General features: G+C 39.3%; 1 protein-coding gene across 1 annotated transcript in view; it reads right to left on the bottom strand.

Annotated features, from left to right (window-relative positions):
- The window catches only part of LOC128778155 (amine sulfotransferase-like), a 41,316-nt gene that overhangs the window by 6,010 nt on the left and 18,260 nt on the right, over positions 1–17,046 (bottom strand). The window contains exon 3 of the mRNA XM_053906492.1: positions 10,620–10,828. Within this exon, the coding sequence (XP_053762467.1) occupies positions 10,620–10,828 (209 nt within the window). The remainder of the gene's footprint in view (positions 1–10,619; positions 10,829–17,046) is intronic.

Raw genomic sequence — 17,046 nt, 5'->3', positions numbered from 1 at the left:
TGGTACCTCTTCTTAACTCCCCCAGAGAGCGACAATATTCTCTTGTTCTTACATCAACAATCAAATATATGTGAAAATGCCTTTTAGCTATAAATCATGGCAATAGGAAAAACCTACTAAAATGTTTTCAATCATCTTAGAAACTTTGGTGTGTTTTTCTTGTTTTTAATTTGGTTTTGAGAGAGAGAGAGAGACAACAAGCAGGAGAGGGGAAAATAGAACTGTTATTTTTAATTTTTTAATGTTTATTTATTTTTGAGAGAGACAGAGCATGAGCAGGGGGGAGGCAGAGAGAGAGGGAGACACAGAATCCAAAACAGGTTCCAGACTCTGAGCTGTCAACACAGAGCCCGACTCAGGGTCCCAACCCACAAACCACAAGATCATGACCTGAGCCAAAGTCAGACACATAACCAACAGAACCACCCAGGAACCCCGAGAGAGAGAGAATCTTAAGAAGCCTCCATACTCAGTGCAGAGTCCAACATGAGGCTCTATGCCAGGACCCTTGGATCATGATCTGAGCCAAAATCAAGAGTCAGATGCTCAACTGACTGAACCACCCTGGTGCACCTAGAGTGTGTTTTTTCTGATGCCCCAGTGTATGGTTTACATCGTTCTTATTTATATACCTTCACAGTGTAAAGCACAAATACTGGGCAGACAGAAGTCACCAGTTCAGTATTTTCTGTATCAAAAGAATATGGGATTCATTTTAAAAATTGTTTATTATAACCAATCAGAAGGTATAATTTCATAAAACAATTAAGCAACCCAATGATGTTAGAATACAAAATATAATCAATATCTGTCCAACCCACAATTAAATGGCTTATTCAGCATGTGTACAGAATATTCAGGGGCTCTGTATAAAACCTAAGGCTTGTATCTTCATTGTGAAATGGCATGTGTATAGTTTGTTAGTTCCTGAGAGAGGAAGCTTCCAGGTTCATTATAGGAAAGCTTTTATTCATTTTCCACCTCCCTGCACATTGCCTGCTTAAGCTAGGAGATGACCTAATAGATGTCAGCCCTGAGTGATCCCACTGCACTGGAAATAGAGTCTTTCACTCAGGGGATTTACTTGATGTTACCAAAGTGGTGGATAACATCAAATAAATATCAACAGCCGTTGATATTTCCATAAAGAAATAAGAAATCCTCCTAAATGTGAAGGAAAAAGTTCTTTTCACTCCCTTGCTATGATTCTTCATGTCTCTGGCTTTGGATTGGGGAATGGCTTCTTCTCATTAATCCATATACTTATGTAAAAGTGACATCTACACAATGGGATAGCTGAGTAACTTATGCCACATACTTGATCATACCCCTGTTAAGTAGATAATGATACAAGTTATTAATAGAGGAGTGTTTTGAAGATAAAATCAAAATTCCATTTGGATATTTGAGTTCCATATTTGGATCATAAAGTCCATAGAGATATTTGAAATCTCTATGGATATAATATAGGAAATAGTAAATAGTTTACATTAGTCTAGAATTAAAGGGAGAAATCAACTGTACATACGTTGTATTTAAAGTTATGTGATTAGATACTATAACTGGGGTATTAATTACAGAGGGAGAATACACGGGAATCCTCACTTCTCAAAGGTTAGAGGAAGAAAGGAAGAAGGAAGGAACAGTATCTCAGAATGTTATTGTATATGTTTAAAAAAAAACTCAGATTAAAAAAGACTAAGTAGAGAGGAAGATGGCGGCGTAGGAGGACGCTGGGCTCACTGCGCGTCCTGCTGATCACTTAGATTCCACTTACACCTGCCTAACTAACCCAGAAAACCACCAGAAGACTAGCAGAACGGAGTATCCGGAGCCAAGCGCAGACGAGAGGCCAACGGAAGAGGGTAGGAAGGGCGGCGAGGCGGTGCACGCTGCACGGACTGGTGGGAGGGAGCTGGGGCGGAGGAGCAGCCTGCCGGCCAAGCAGAGCCCCCGAGTCTGGCTTGCAAAAGCGGAGGGGATGGACGGAGTGTGTTCCGACAGCAACCGCGACTTAGCATCTGGGAAGTCATAAGTTAACAGCTCTGCTCAGAAAGCGGGAAGGCTGGAGGACAAAGGGAGGGAGAGTTGCTGAGCCCCGAGACGACAGAGCTATTTGGTGGAGAACAAAGGCACTCGCCAACACCATCTCCCTCGCCCATCCCCAGCCAAAATCCCAAAGGGAACCAGTCCCTTCCAGGGAACTTGCTTGCTCTGCACAAATACCCAACAATCTGCTTCTGCGGAGCCACCCCTCTGGCAGCGGGTCTGACTCCCTACCGCTGCCACTGGGCCCCTCCTGAAGTGGATCACCTAAGGAGAAGCGAGCTAAGCCTGCCCCTCCTGCCCCCATGCACCTTGCCTACCCACCCCAGCTAATATGCCAGATCCCCAGCACCACAAGCCTGGCAGTGTGCAAGTAGCCCAGATGGGCCACGCCACCCCACAGTGAATCCCGCCCCTAGGAGAGGGGAAGAGAAGGCACACACCAGTCTGCCTGTGGCCCCAGCGGTGGGCTGGGGGCAGACATCAGTGCTGACTGGGGCTCCGACCAACAACTCCAGTTATACACTACACCACAGGGGAAGTGCCCTGCAGGCCCGCACCACTCCAGGGACTATCCAAAATGACCAAACAGAAGAATTCCCCTCAGAAGAATCTCCAGGAAATAACAACAGCTAATGAACTGATCAAAAAGGATTTAAATAATATAACAGAAAGTGAATTTAGAATAATAGTCATAAAACTAATCGCTGGGCTTGAAAACAGTATAGAGGACAGCAGAGAATCTCTTGCCACAGAGATCAAGGGACTAAGGAACAGTCACGAGGAGCTGAAAAACGCTTTAAACGAAATGCAAAACAAAATGGAAACGACAACAGCTCGGATTGAAGAGGCAGAGGAGAGAATAGGTGAACTAGAAGATAAAGTTATGGAAAAAGAGGAAGCTGAGAGAAAGAGAGATAAAAAAATCCAGGAGTATGAGGGGAAAATTAGAGAACTAAGTGATACACTAAAAAGAAATAATATACGCATAATTGGTATCCCAGAGGAGGAAGAGAGAGGGAAAGGTGCTGAAGGGGTACTTGAAGAAATTATAGCTGAGAACTTTCCTGAACTGGGGAAGGAAAAAGGCATTGAAATCCAAGAGGCACAGAGAACTCCCTTCAGACGTAACTCGAATCGATCTTCTGCATGACATATCAGAGTGAAACGGGCAAAATACAAGGATAAAGAGAAAATTCTGAAAGCAGCAAGGGGTAAACGTGCCCTCACATATAAAGGGAGACCTATAAGACTCGTGACTGATCTCTCTTTTGAAACTTGGCAGGCCAGAAAGGATTGGCACGAGATCTTTAATGTGCTGAACAGGAAATATGCAGCCGAGAATCCTGTATCCAGCAAGACTGTCATTTAGAATAGAAGGAGAGATAAAGGTCTTCCCAAACAAACAAAAACTGAAGGAATTCGTCACCACTAAACCAGCCCTACAAGAGATCCTAAGGGGGATCCTGTAAGACAAAGTACCAGAGACATCACTACAAGCATAAATCATACAGACATCACAATGACTCTAAACCCGTATCTTTCTATAATAACACTGAATGTAAATGGATTAAATGTGCCAACCAAAAGACATAGGGTATCAGAATGGATAAAAAAACAAGACCCATCTATTTGCTGTCTACAAGAGACTCATTTTAGATCTGAGGACACCTTTAGATTGAGAGTGAGGGGATGGAGAACTATTTATCATGCTACTGGAAGCCAAAAGAAAGCTGGAGTAGCCATACTTATATCAGACAAACTAGACTTTAAATTAAAGGCTGTAACAAGAGATGAAGAAGGGCATTATCTAATAATTACAGGGTCTATCCATCAGGAAGAGCTAACAATTATAAATGTCTATGCGCCGAATACCGGAGCCCCCAGATATATAAAACAATTACTCATAAACATAAGCAACCTTATTGATAAGAATGCGGTCATTGCAGGGGACTTTAATATCCCACTTACAACAATGGATAGATCATCTAGACACATGGTCAATAAAGACACAAGGGCCCTGAATGACACATTGGATCAGATGGACTTGACAGATACATTTAGAACTCTGCATCCCAAAGCAACAGAATATACTTTCTTCTCGAGTGCACATGGAACATTCTCCAAGATAGATCACATACTGGGTCACAAAACAGCCTTTCATAAGTATACAAGAATTGAGATCATACCATGCATACTTTCAGACCACAGTGCGATGAAGCTTGAAATCAACCACAGGAAAAAGTCTGGAAAACCTCCAAAAGCATGGAGGTTAAAGAACACCCTACTAAAGAATGAATGGGTCAACCAGGCAATTAGAGAAGAAATTTAAAAATATATGGAAACAAATGAAAATGAAAATACAACAATCCAAATGCTTTGGGATGCAGTGAAGGCAGTCCTGAGAGGAAAATACATCGCAATCCAGGCCTATCTCAAGAAACAAGAAAAATCCCAAATACAAAATCTAACAGCACACCTAAAGGAAATAGAAGCAGAACAGCAAAGGCAGCCTAAACCCAGCAGAAGAAGAGAAATCATAAAGATCAGAGCAGAAATAAACAATATAGAATCTAAAAAAACTGTAGAGCAGATCAACGAAAGCAAGAGTTGGTTTTTTGAAAAAATAAACAAAATTGACAAACCTCTAGCCAGGCTTCTCAAAAAGAAAAGGGAGATGACCCAAATAGATAAAATCATGAATGAAAATGGAATGATTACAACCAATCCCTCAGAGATACAAACAATTATCAGGGAATACTATGAAAAATTATATGCCAACAAATTGGACAACCTGGAAGAAATGGACAAATTCCTAAACACCCACACGCTTCCAAAACTCAATCAGGAGGAAATAGAAAGCTTGAACAGACCCATAACCAGTGAAGAAATTGAATCAGTTATCAAAACTCTCCCAACAAATAAGAGTCCAGGACCAGATGGCTTCCCAGGGGAGTTCTACCAGACGTTTAAAGCAGAGATCATACCTATTCTTCTCAAGCTATTCCAAGAAATAGAAAGGGAAGGAAAACTTCCAGACTCATTCTATGAAGCCAGTATTACTTTGATTCCTAAACCAGACAGAGACCCAGTAAAAAAAGAGAACTACAGGCCAATATCCCTGATGAATATGGATGCAAAAATTCTCAATAAGATACTAGCAAATCGAATTCAACACCATATAAAAAGAATTATTCACCATGACCAAGTGGGATTCATTCCTGGGATGCAGAGCTGGTTCAACATTCGCAAATCAATCAACGTGATACATCACATTAATAAAAGAAAAGATAAGAACCATATGATCCTGTCAATCGATGCAGAAAAAACATTTGACAAAATTCAGCATCCTTTCTTAATAAAAACCCTTGAGAAAGTCGGGATAGAAGGAACATACTTAAAGATCATTAAAGCCATTTATGAAAAGCCCACAGCTAACATCATCCTCAACGGGGAAAAACTGAGAGCTTTTTCCCTGAGATCAGGAACACGACAGGGATGCCCACTCTCACCGCTGTTGTTTAACATAGTGTTGGAAGTTCTAGTATCTGCAATCAGACAACAAAAGGAAATCAAAGGCATCCAAATTGGCAAAGATGAAGTCAAGCTTTCGCTTTTTGCAGATGACATGATATTATACATGGAAAATCCGATAGACTCCACCAAAAGTCTGCTAGAACTGATACATGAATTCAGCAAAGTTGCAGGATACAAAATCAATGTACAGAAATCAGTTGCATTCTTATACACTAACAATGAAGCAACAGAAAGACAAATAAAGAAACTGATCCCATTCACAATTGCACCAAGAAGCATAAAATACCTAGGAATAACTCTAACCAAAGATGTACAAGATCTGTATGCTGAAAACTATAGAAAGCTTATGTAGGTAATTGAAGAAGATATAAAGAAATGGAAAAACATTCCCTGCTCATGGATTGGAAGAATAAATATTGTCAAAATGTCAATACTACCCAAAGCTATCTACACATTCAATGCAATCCCAATCAAAATTGCACCAGCATTCTTCTCGAAACTAGAACAAGCAATCCTAAAATTCATATGGAACCACAAAAGGCCCAGAATAGCTAAAGTAATTTTGAAGAAGACCAAACCAGGAGGCATCACAATCCCAGACTTTAGCCTCTACTACAAAGCTGTAATCATCAAGAGAGCATGGTATTGGCACAAAAGACACATAGACCAATGGAATAGAATAGAAACCCCAGAACTAGACCCACAAAAGTATGGCCAACTCATCTTTGACAAAGCAGGAAAGAATATCCAATGGAAAAAAGACAGTCTCTTTAACAAATGGTGCTGGGAGAACTGGACAGCAACATGCAGAAGGTTGAAACTAGACCACTTTCTCACACCATTCACAAAAATAAACTCAAAATGGATAAAGGACCTGAATGTGAGACAGGAAACCATCAAAACCCTAGAGGAGAAAGCAGGAAAAGACCTCTCTGACCTCAGCCGTAGCAATCTCTTACTCGACACATGCCCAAAGGCAAGGGAATTAAAAGCAAAAATGAACTACTGGGACCTTATGAAGATAAAAAGCTTCTGCACAGGAAAGGAAACAACCAACAAAACTAAAAGGCAACCAACAGAATGGGAAAAGATATTTGCAAATGACATAGCGGACAAAGGGCTAGTATCCAAAATCTATAAAGAGCTCACCAAACTCCACACCCGAAAAACAAATAACCCAGTGAAGAAATGGGCAGAAAACATGAATAGACACTTCTCTAAAGAAGACTCCGGATGGCCAACAGGCCCATGAAAAGATGCTCAACATCACTCTTCATCAGGGAAATACAAATCAAAACCACACTCAGATATCACCTCACGCCAGTCAGAGTGGACAAAATGAACAAATCAGGAGACTATAGATGCTGGAGAGGATGTGGAGAAACGGGAACCCTCTTGCACTGTTGGTGGGAATGCAAATTGGTGCAGCCACTCTGGAAAACAGTGTGGAGGTTCCTCAGAAAATTAAAAATAGACCTACCCTATGACCCAGCAATAGCACTGCTAGGAATTTACCCAAGGGATACAGGAGTACTGATGCATAGGGGCACTTGTACCCCAATGTTTATAGCAGCACTCTCAACACTAGCCAAATTATGGAAAGAGCCTAAATGTCCATCAACTGATGAATGGATAAAGAAATTGTGGTTTATATACACAATGGAGTACTACAGGGCAATGAGAAAGAACGAAATATGGCCCGTTGTAGAAACGTGGATGGAACTGGAGAGTGTTATGCTAAGTGAAATAAGCCGTACAGAGAAAGACAGATACTATATGTTTTCACTCTTATGTGGATCCTGAGAAACTTAACAGAAACCCAAGGAGGAGGGGAAGGAAAAAAAAAAAAAGAGGTTAGAGTGGGAGGGAGCCAAAGCATAAGAGACTGTTAAAAACTGAGAACAAACTGAGGGTTGATGGGGGGTGGGAGGGAGGGTAGGGTGGGTGATGGGTATTGAGGTGGGCACCTTTTGGGATGAGCACTGGGTGTTGTATGGAAATCAATTTGACAATAAATTTCATATATTGAAAAAATACCTCAAATAACATTTCCTAAATAGTAAAGTTATCAACTTTTCTCACAGAACACCAAGGCCAAGATGTGTGTACAGCAGGTTGGGTTAACTCATCATCTTGATGCTATCATGGACTTAGAGTCTCCCACTTTTCTACTCTGACTTGTTGAATCTCCTCCATGTCCCAGATGGCCACTACTTTTCATCCCCATGGTCTCTTTAAAGAGTGAAGAAACCTTCTCCAAGAAGACATGAAATTTCTGAAAGAAGAAGAAACTTCTTTACCTGTGTCATTGCTCATAAGCTTGTCACTTACCTGTATCTGAATAAATCACTGCAAGATTCCTGGTACCAAAACCAGGCTTTGGACCAACTAAATTGTACCCTCTCCCCAGCCGGGGATTAAACTATCAGGCCAAAAGCACACAGAGGATACAAACCCAAACAAAATGAGAGTTCCGCTGACATGAAATATGAGGAGAGGAATTGGTTGCTCGATAGAGTATGCTCTAAGTGTCTACTGAGACAGGCTGATACCAGAAATGTCCTATCTGGAACAGCAGGAAAAGAAAATGTTTAAAGAAGTAGAAAGTGATCAATTATGTCAGATGTCAGTAATAGGCCAAGTAAAATGATCAAGAAATAATCCCTGCTTTTTGAAAATTATAAAAAATAAGTGACATTGAGGGGTGCCTGGGTGGCTCAGTCAGTTAAGCATCCAGTCGTGATCTCACGGTTCATGAGTTGGAGCCCCACATTGGGAACTGTGTTGATAGCTCAGAGCCTGGAGCCTGTTTTGAATTTTGTGTCTCCCTCTCTCTGTCTGCCTCTCCCTGCTTGTGCTATGTCTCTTTGTCTCTCAAAAATAAACGTTAAAAAAAAAGTGACATTGACATTCAGGATTCAATGAAAGAGTGGAGAGTGAGGCTAAATACTTTTAAGTTGACCTCAAACAGTAAATGAAGGAAAGTAGCTGAAAGTGAAATGGAGAAAGACAAGTTTTGTTTTATTGTTAAAATGTGCTACATGAAAACTTGATTTGGGGTCAAACAGAATGATCCAGTTAAACAAAAGGAAATCGGTGATGAATGAAAAAATGAATGTTACATTGTTCAAGCAAAATCTTTGAGAATAGAGCAAGTCTCTCAACAGTGGCACCATGGACATTACTCTCAGAAAACTCTTTGTTGTTGGGGCTACCTTGAACATCATAAGGCATACATCAGCATCCTGGGCCTCAACCACTAACAATAACACCATCACCACTCTAACCACAAATGCTTACAAATATTGCCAATATTCTGGCAACGAAAATATCTCCCATTTGTGAAACAGTGGGATAGAGAAAGCTGATCCAAAAAGGGATTCAAACCCTTTTTGAATGGAGGGGCAGATATGTAATAAGAATAGAAAGTGTCTACACACTCCGCCTTTTCTTCTTAAGGAGGGAAGGCAGTGAGCGGAGGCTTTGGATATGGAGGGCATCTACTGGGAATGGTTTATTGGATAGCCTTTTCCGGGATAGGTGAGCAGAATGCTGTCGAGCTTTGAGAACAGAAAAAAGCATCAAAGAGTCATTTTGGGAAGGGTGGAAGCAAAATAGTTTTTAAAAAGTAAAATGTGAGAATTGTGACCACAAATGTAAAGACAAGACACACTTTTTAAGTGTTTTGGTTTTTTCATATCACACTAGGACTTTCATGAACATAGGTCCTAATATACAACAACTTTGTTTCATCAGAGTTAGGTGTTGGCAGCTGATCATAACAGAGTTGAATGGAGGAAGAGATTTTGACAAATGGGATTTGAATGTGAAATATAGAGTCATTGGTGGGTTAGGAGAAATTAAAGATATGTCTGGACATGTCTTGTATGGACAAATGTTGAGTGAGAGGGAAGAAGTGGAGGGAGAGGGGAACTGGAGACCTGAAGGTGCCGACACACCCCTGCAAGGGACACCTGAAGGGAGTAGGAGGAAAAGGAGACAGCACTCAGATAACAAGGTGCTTAAAGTCAAGATTCATGTTAGGGCAATTACTGATGATCGTTTTTATAATTTATTCAATGTACATATGCATTGCGAACTCCATCTCTCTCAAGAATTTCCATTTTGGCCAGAAACACAGACAATAAATACACAGGTAAGTATGTATTCCATCAGACAGCAAATAGTGTCATTTAAAAAAGGCAGTTTATAACACATATGTTGTCTTAGAGGGTTACTGAAGTTGGTGGAAGAAAAAGTAGCTGGAGTTGAAGTCAACCCTGAGAGACCTGGCAGGGCTAGGGGTATGGGAGGACAGTGCAGAGCCTGATGGGTCAACCTGAAGGAGGAAATCCTGCACTTGTGTGGCCCTGACAAGGAGTGCCTCCTTCATGTTGACCCTTTGGGTGCAATTTGGCTTCACTCCTGTCTGGCCAGCCAGAGACAATGCACATCAACTTTGAAATAATCCCATGAGTGACAGGAGAAGAGGTAGAAAGGAAGAAAATGAGCCAAGAGCTGAAATTATCAATAGATGGAGGTGACTGATCACTCAGTAGAGACAAATGATTTGCTCTGAACTTTCCTAGGACTTCCAATGAACTAGGTACATTTGAAGAGAAAGTGGGCAAAATAGTTTGGAAGTGTCTAAAGGAAGCAAGGAGGGCACACAGAGAAAAGAAAAAGGAATTGTTAGCAGTTTATATATACTTGGTAATACAGCTAATTAAAAAATTAAAGGATATATAATATATAATGTACATGATATTATAATACATTCTATACATTACATTAAATACACACAAATATACTCTTTTATCTTTTAATGGATGTATTACTTATATAATCAGAAAACAAAGGGTGCAAGATAAAAATCTCATACTGTAAGATAAGAACACAAATGGCTATTGAAACTTTAAGTATGTGAAATGCCACATTTGCCAACAGCTAGATGAGTGCAGTATCAGTGTAATGAAATGAAATGAAACAATAAAAAAAGAGCAGTTATTTTTCAGCAGCCATGGTCTATTTCCTACCTTTGCTTTTTTGTTCTTCAGCCCCCTTGGAACCAAGTAGTATGGGAGGTGGGTAGCGAAGAGACGAGGAGATGGTCTTTCAACAAAATCCATTTTTCGAAAGTTGTACTCGAAGAAGGGGACTCGATCAACTGTTTCCAGATTCCCAATGCCTTTGCGATGTTCTTCAAAATAAATCAAGCTTAATAACTGCTGAAACCAGCTGGTTCCTGTAAAAGAAATAATTTCATTTTCAATGATGCACAAATTTCTCTAAAATGCATAGATGTGCCATCAGGTTTTTATCAGAGCTTGGTATTATAATAAGTATACTGATAATTTCATCTGAACAGAATTTTCATATAAAAAAATGCAGAATAGATGAAAGAAAACAAATATTGCTTTTATTTTTCCTTTAAAGAAGATGCTCCATTTGAAACTCTGTGGGCATTTGTCCCACAAATTTATTTTTTGACTCTTCTGTGCTTTCTTCTGCTTCATGTATGGGACTTTTGAACTATCTTCTATGCCTGCCTCTAGATTTCCTTCCACAACCCCACTCCTAGTACATCAGGTAATAGAAGCAAAGAAATAGGAATTTTACTGAAGGAGTCACCTCCCATGTTTTTCGCCATCACCATGTTTCCTACTGTGTCCATGATGTCCACTTAAGTAAATAGTGTTCATTATAAATCCCTAAAGGAGGCCCTGTGACCCACATGGAGACAGAAAGGAAAAGATGATGCCTCAATTTGGACCTTTCACTGTAAGTGGGATGTAAAAAATTCTTATGATGATTGTTTCTCTTAATTCCTATTAGAGTGGACGTTTGTCACAGAATAAGTGGGTGTCATCCCAAGGTGGGGCCTCTGGGATAGCTCTCCTGGGCCCACAGTAGAGGCAGGGCCTGCCTATACCAAGCCACAGCCTTCCACAATAGGTCACTGCATTCTACTGGAGCGGGGATAGACACTGAGGAACCCGATGGCCCCCTCCTCCAGACCAGTGTTGCTCATTGCCTGGATTAATTCTAGGACAATTCTTGTTATATAGATATATTCTTCCTTCCTTTTCTCCTTCTTATCTCTTCCCTCCACTAGGCCGGTTACTCTGGTTGTTGGTTTGTTCAAGCAGACATTTAATCCATTCTCTTGATACTTGTTCTACACCTCCTTCTTACTTTTCTTTCCCTTTCTCTGGAATAATCACCTGCATAATTTCTGTCTGGGTAACTTTATCTTCATTTCTTTTTCCTCACTGCTTCTATATTTTCCTTTCTCTCTCTCTCTCTGGATTAAGACTTTTAGTTTCTCTTCCTGGTCAATGTTTATTTTTTTCTTTTTCCCCATCCCAGTCATTTTTCTCCTTGTATGTGCTCTTCCATCAGCACCACCTATACCCTGTTCTTGTAGCTGGTGTTTCTGTTTTCTTGCTTTGGGATTGTTTTTGTTTATTTGTTTGTTTGTTTGTTTGATGTGTTTGTGTCTTTGTGTGTTTTTGTTTTCTGTTTGTTTGTTTGCTTTCCTTTCCAGGGCTACTTCAAGGAAAAAATCAAAGCACATCTGGTGGAGGGTCGAAACATCACTGTGAGGAGGGAAATGAAATAACCAAAGTCACAATAACAGAGTGCAAGTAACACTCTCCAAAAAACACCTCCTGAAGGGCCAAGTCCTAGACAGTGTATGACCCCCCCTTTAATATAGCAGTGCTCACAGATGCTGAGCACATAACAAGATTTTCAAACTCATAAGGGACAGATAATTAGCCAAAATAATGAAATGGAGGAACTCTCCTCAAAAGAATTCCCAGGGAAAAGTGACAGCTAAAAAATTGACCAAAACAGATATAAACAATATAGCTGAACAAGAATTTAGAATAATAGTCATAAGATTAATCGCTGGGCTTGAAAAAAGCACAGAAGACAGCAGAGAATATATTGCTGCAGAGACCAAGAACTAAAAAATAGTCATGATAAATTTTAAAAAATGCTATAAATGAGGTACAAAATAAAACAGAGGTGGCCACAGCACGGGTTGAAGAGGCAAAGGGGGGAATTGGTGAATTAGAAGATAAAATTATGGAAAAAAGAGGTAGCTGAGAAGAGAGATTTAAAAAATCCAGGATCACAAGAGGAGAATTACAGAAGTAAGTGATTCAGTCAAACGTAACAATACCTGTATCATTGGAATTCCAGAAGAAAAAAAGACAGAGAAAGGGGCTGAAGGTGTATTTGAACAAATCATAGCTGAGAACTTTCCCAATCTGGGGAAGGAAACAGACATTGAAATCAAGAGGCACAGAGAACTCCCTTTAGACATAGCTTGGGTTGACCTTCTGCATGACATATAGTGAAACTGGCAAAATACAAGGATAAAGAGAGAATTCTGAAAGCAACGAGGGATGAACGGGGCTTTAACATACAAAGATAGACACATAAGGGTAGTAGCAGACCTATCTACTGAAACTTGGCAGGCCAGAAAGGAATGGCAGGAAATCTTCAATGTGATAAACAGGAAAAATATGCAGCCAAGAATCCTTTATCCACCAAGCCTATCATTCAGAGTAGAAGGAGAGAAAAAGGTTTTCCCAAACAAACAAAAACTGAAGGAATTCATCACCACTAAACCAACCCTACAAGAGACCCTATGGGTCCTCTGTGAGTGAAATGTTGCAAAGACCACAAAGGACCAGAGATATCACTACAAGCATGAAACCTACAGATAACACAATGACTTTAAATCCGTATTTTTCAATAATAACACTGAATGTAAATGGAATAAATGCTCCAATCAAAAGACATAGGGTATCAGAATGGATTAAAAAAAAAACAAGACCCATCTATTTGCTGTCTACAAGAGACCCATTTTAGACCTGAGGACACCAGATTGAAAGTGAGGGGATGGAGAACTATCTATCATGCTATTGGAAGTCAAAAGAAAGCTGGAATAACCATACTTATATCAGACAAACTAGACTTTAAATTAAAGTCTGTACCAAGAGATGAAGAAGGGCATTATATAATAACTACAAGGCCTATCCATGAGGAAGAGCTAATAATCATAACTGTCTATGCACCAAATTTGAAAACACCCAAATATATAAACCAATTACTCAGAAGCATAGTCAGTCTTATTGGTAAGAATGTGGTAATTGCAGGGGACTTTAATACTCCACTTACATGAATGGACAGATCATCTAGGCAGGAAATCAGTAAAGAAGCAATGGCCCTGAATGATACACTGGGCCAGATGGACTTGACAGATATATACAGAGCTTTTCAGCCCAAAGCATCAAAATACACATTCTTCTTGAGTGCACATAGAACATCTTCCAAGATACATCACATACTGGGTCACAAAACAGCCCTCAATAAATATAAAAGAATTGAGATCATACCATGCACACTTTCAGATCACAGTGCTATGAAATTTGAAATCAACGACAGGAAAAAGTATGGAAAACCTCCAAAAGCATGGAGGTTAAAGAACATCCTACTAAAGAACGAATGGGTCAACCAGGCAATTAGAGAAGAAATTTAAAAATATATGGAAACAAATGAAAATGAAAACACAACAATCCAAACCCTTTGGGATGCAGCAAAGGCAGTCCTAAGAGGAAAATACATTGCAGCCCAGGCCTATCTCAAGAAACAAGAAAGACCCCAAATACAAAATCTAACAGCACACCTAAAGGAACTAGAAGCAGAAGAACAAAGACATCCCAAACCCAGCAAACAAAGTCAAATAATAAAGATCAAAGCACAAATAAACAATATAGAATTCAGAAAAAAAGTAGAACAGATCAATGAAACTAAGAGTTGGTTATTTGAAAACATAAACAAAATTGATAAATCTCTAGCCAGGGTTCTCAAAAAGAAAAGAGAGAGGACCCAAATAGATAAAACCACGAATGAAAATGGATTTATTATAACCAATCCCTCAGGAATACAAGCAATCATCAGAGAATACTATGAAAAATTATATGCCAACAAACTGGACAACATGGAAGAAATGGACAAATTCCTAATACCCACACACTTCCAAAACTCAAACGGGAAGAAATAGAAAATTTAAACAGAACCATAACTAGTGAAGAAATTGAATCAGTTATCAAAAATCTCCCAAAAATTAAAAGTCCTGGACCAGGTGGCTTCCCTGGAGAATTCTACCAGACATTTAAATCAGAGTTAATACCTATCCTTTTCAAGCTGTTTCAAAAAATTGAAATGAAAGGAAAACTTCTAGATTCATGCTATGAAGCCAGCATTACTTTGATTCCCAAACCAGACAGAGACCCAACAAAAAAGGAGGATCACAGACCAATATCCCTGATCAACATGGATGCAAAAATTCTCAACAAGATACTAGCAAATTGAATTCAACAGCATATTAAAAGAATTATTCACTGTGATTGAGTGGGATTCATTCCTGGGCTGCAGGGCTGGTTCACTAGTCACAAATCAATCAATGTGATACATCACATTAATAAAAGAAAAGATAAGAACCATATGATCCTCTCAATCGATGCAGAAAAAGCATTTGACAAAATATAGCATCCTTTCTTAATAAAAACCTCAAGAAATTCAGGATAAAAGAAACATACTTAAACATCATAAAAGCCATTTATGAAAAGCCCACAGCTAATATCATCCTCAATGGGGAAAAACTGAGAGCTTTCCGCCTGAGATCAGAAACATGACAGGCATGTCATTCTCACCACTGCTGTTTAACATAGTGTTGGAAGTTCTAGCATCAGCAATCAGACAACAAAGAGAAATAAAAGGCATCAAAATTGGCAAAGAAGAAGTCAAACATTCACTTTTTGCAGACAACATGATACTGTATATGGAAAACCTGACAGACTCCACAAGTTCTCCATCTGGTAGAACTGATACATGAATTCAGCAAAGTCGGAGGGTATAAAATCATTGTACAGAAATCAGTTGCATTTTTATACACCAATAATGAAGCAGCAGAAAGAGAAATACAGAAACTGATCTCATTTACATTGCACCACAAGCCATAAAATACCTAGGAATAAATCTAACCAAAGATGTAAAAGATTTATATGCTAAAAACTATAGAAAGCTTATGAAGGAAGTTGAAGAAGACACAAAGAAATGGAAAAACATTCTGTGCTCATGGATTGAAAGAATAAATATTGTTAAAATGTCAATATGACCCAAAACAATCTTCACATTCAATGCAATCCCAATAAAAATTGTACCAGCATTCTTCTCAAAGCTAGAACAAACAATCCTAAAATTTGTATAGAACCACAAAAGAACCCGAATAACCAAAGTAATATTGAAGAAGAAAACCAAAGTGGGAGGCATCACAATTCTAGACTTAGCCTCTACTACTAAGCTGCAATCATCAAGACAGTATGGTATAGGCACAAAAACAGACACATAGACCAATGGAGTAGAATAGAGACTCCAGAATTGAACCCACAAATGTATGGACAACTCATCTTTGACAAAGCAGGAAACAGCATCCAATGGAAAAAAAGACTCTTTAACAAATGGTGCTGGGAGAACTGGACAGCAACATGCAGAAAAATGAAACTAGACCACTTTCTTACACCATACACAAAAATAAACTCAGAATGGATGAAAGACCTAAATGTGATATAGGAAACCATCAAAACCCTAGAGGAGAAAGCAGGCAACAACCTCCTTGACCTCAGCCACAGCAATTTTTTACTTGACACATCTCCAAAGGCAAGGGAGTTAAAAGCAAAAATGAACTATTGGGACCTCATCAAGATAAAAGTCTTCTGCACTACAAAGGAAACAATCAACAAAACTAAAAGGCAACTGACAGAATGGGAAAAGATATTTGGAAATGACATATAGGATAAAGTGTTAGTATCCAAAATCTATAAAGAATTTAACAAAATCATCATTCAAAAAAACAAATACTCCAGTGAAGAAATGGGCAGAAAACATGAATAGACAATTTTCCAAAGAAGTGGCCAACAGAGACATGAAACAAAGCTCAACATCACTCATCATAGGGAAATACAAATCAAAGCCACACTGAGATACCACCTCACACCGGCTAAAATGATCAAATTGAAGACTATAGATGCTGGCGAGGATGTGGAGAAACGGGAACCTTCTTGTACTGCTGGTAGGAATGCAAACTGGTGCAGCCACTCTGGAAAACAGTGTGGAGGTTCCTCAAAAAAGTAAAAATCAACTACTGTATGACCCAGAAATAGCACTACTAGGAATGTACCGAAGGGATACAGGAGTGCTGATGCATAGGGGCACATGTACCCCAATGTTTATAGAAGCACTTTCACCAATAGCCAAATTATGGAAAGAGCCTAAATGCTCATCAACTGATGAATGGATAATGAAGATGTGGTTTATGTATATACAACATGATACTACTTGGCAATGAGAAAGAATGAAATCTGGCCATTTGCAGCAACGTGGTTG

This window comes from Panthera pardus, unplaced genomic scaffold, assembly GCF_024362965.1.
Source record: "Panthera pardus isolate Hobbes unplaced genomic scaffold, ASM2436296v1 HiC_scaffold_181, whole genome shotgun sequence".
Taxonomy (NCBI): Eukaryota; Metazoa; Chordata; class Mammalia; order Carnivora; family Felidae; genus Panthera; species Panthera pardus.
Note: the sequence above shows the minus strand (reverse complement) of the source record. Positions and strands in the feature narration are given on the sequence as shown.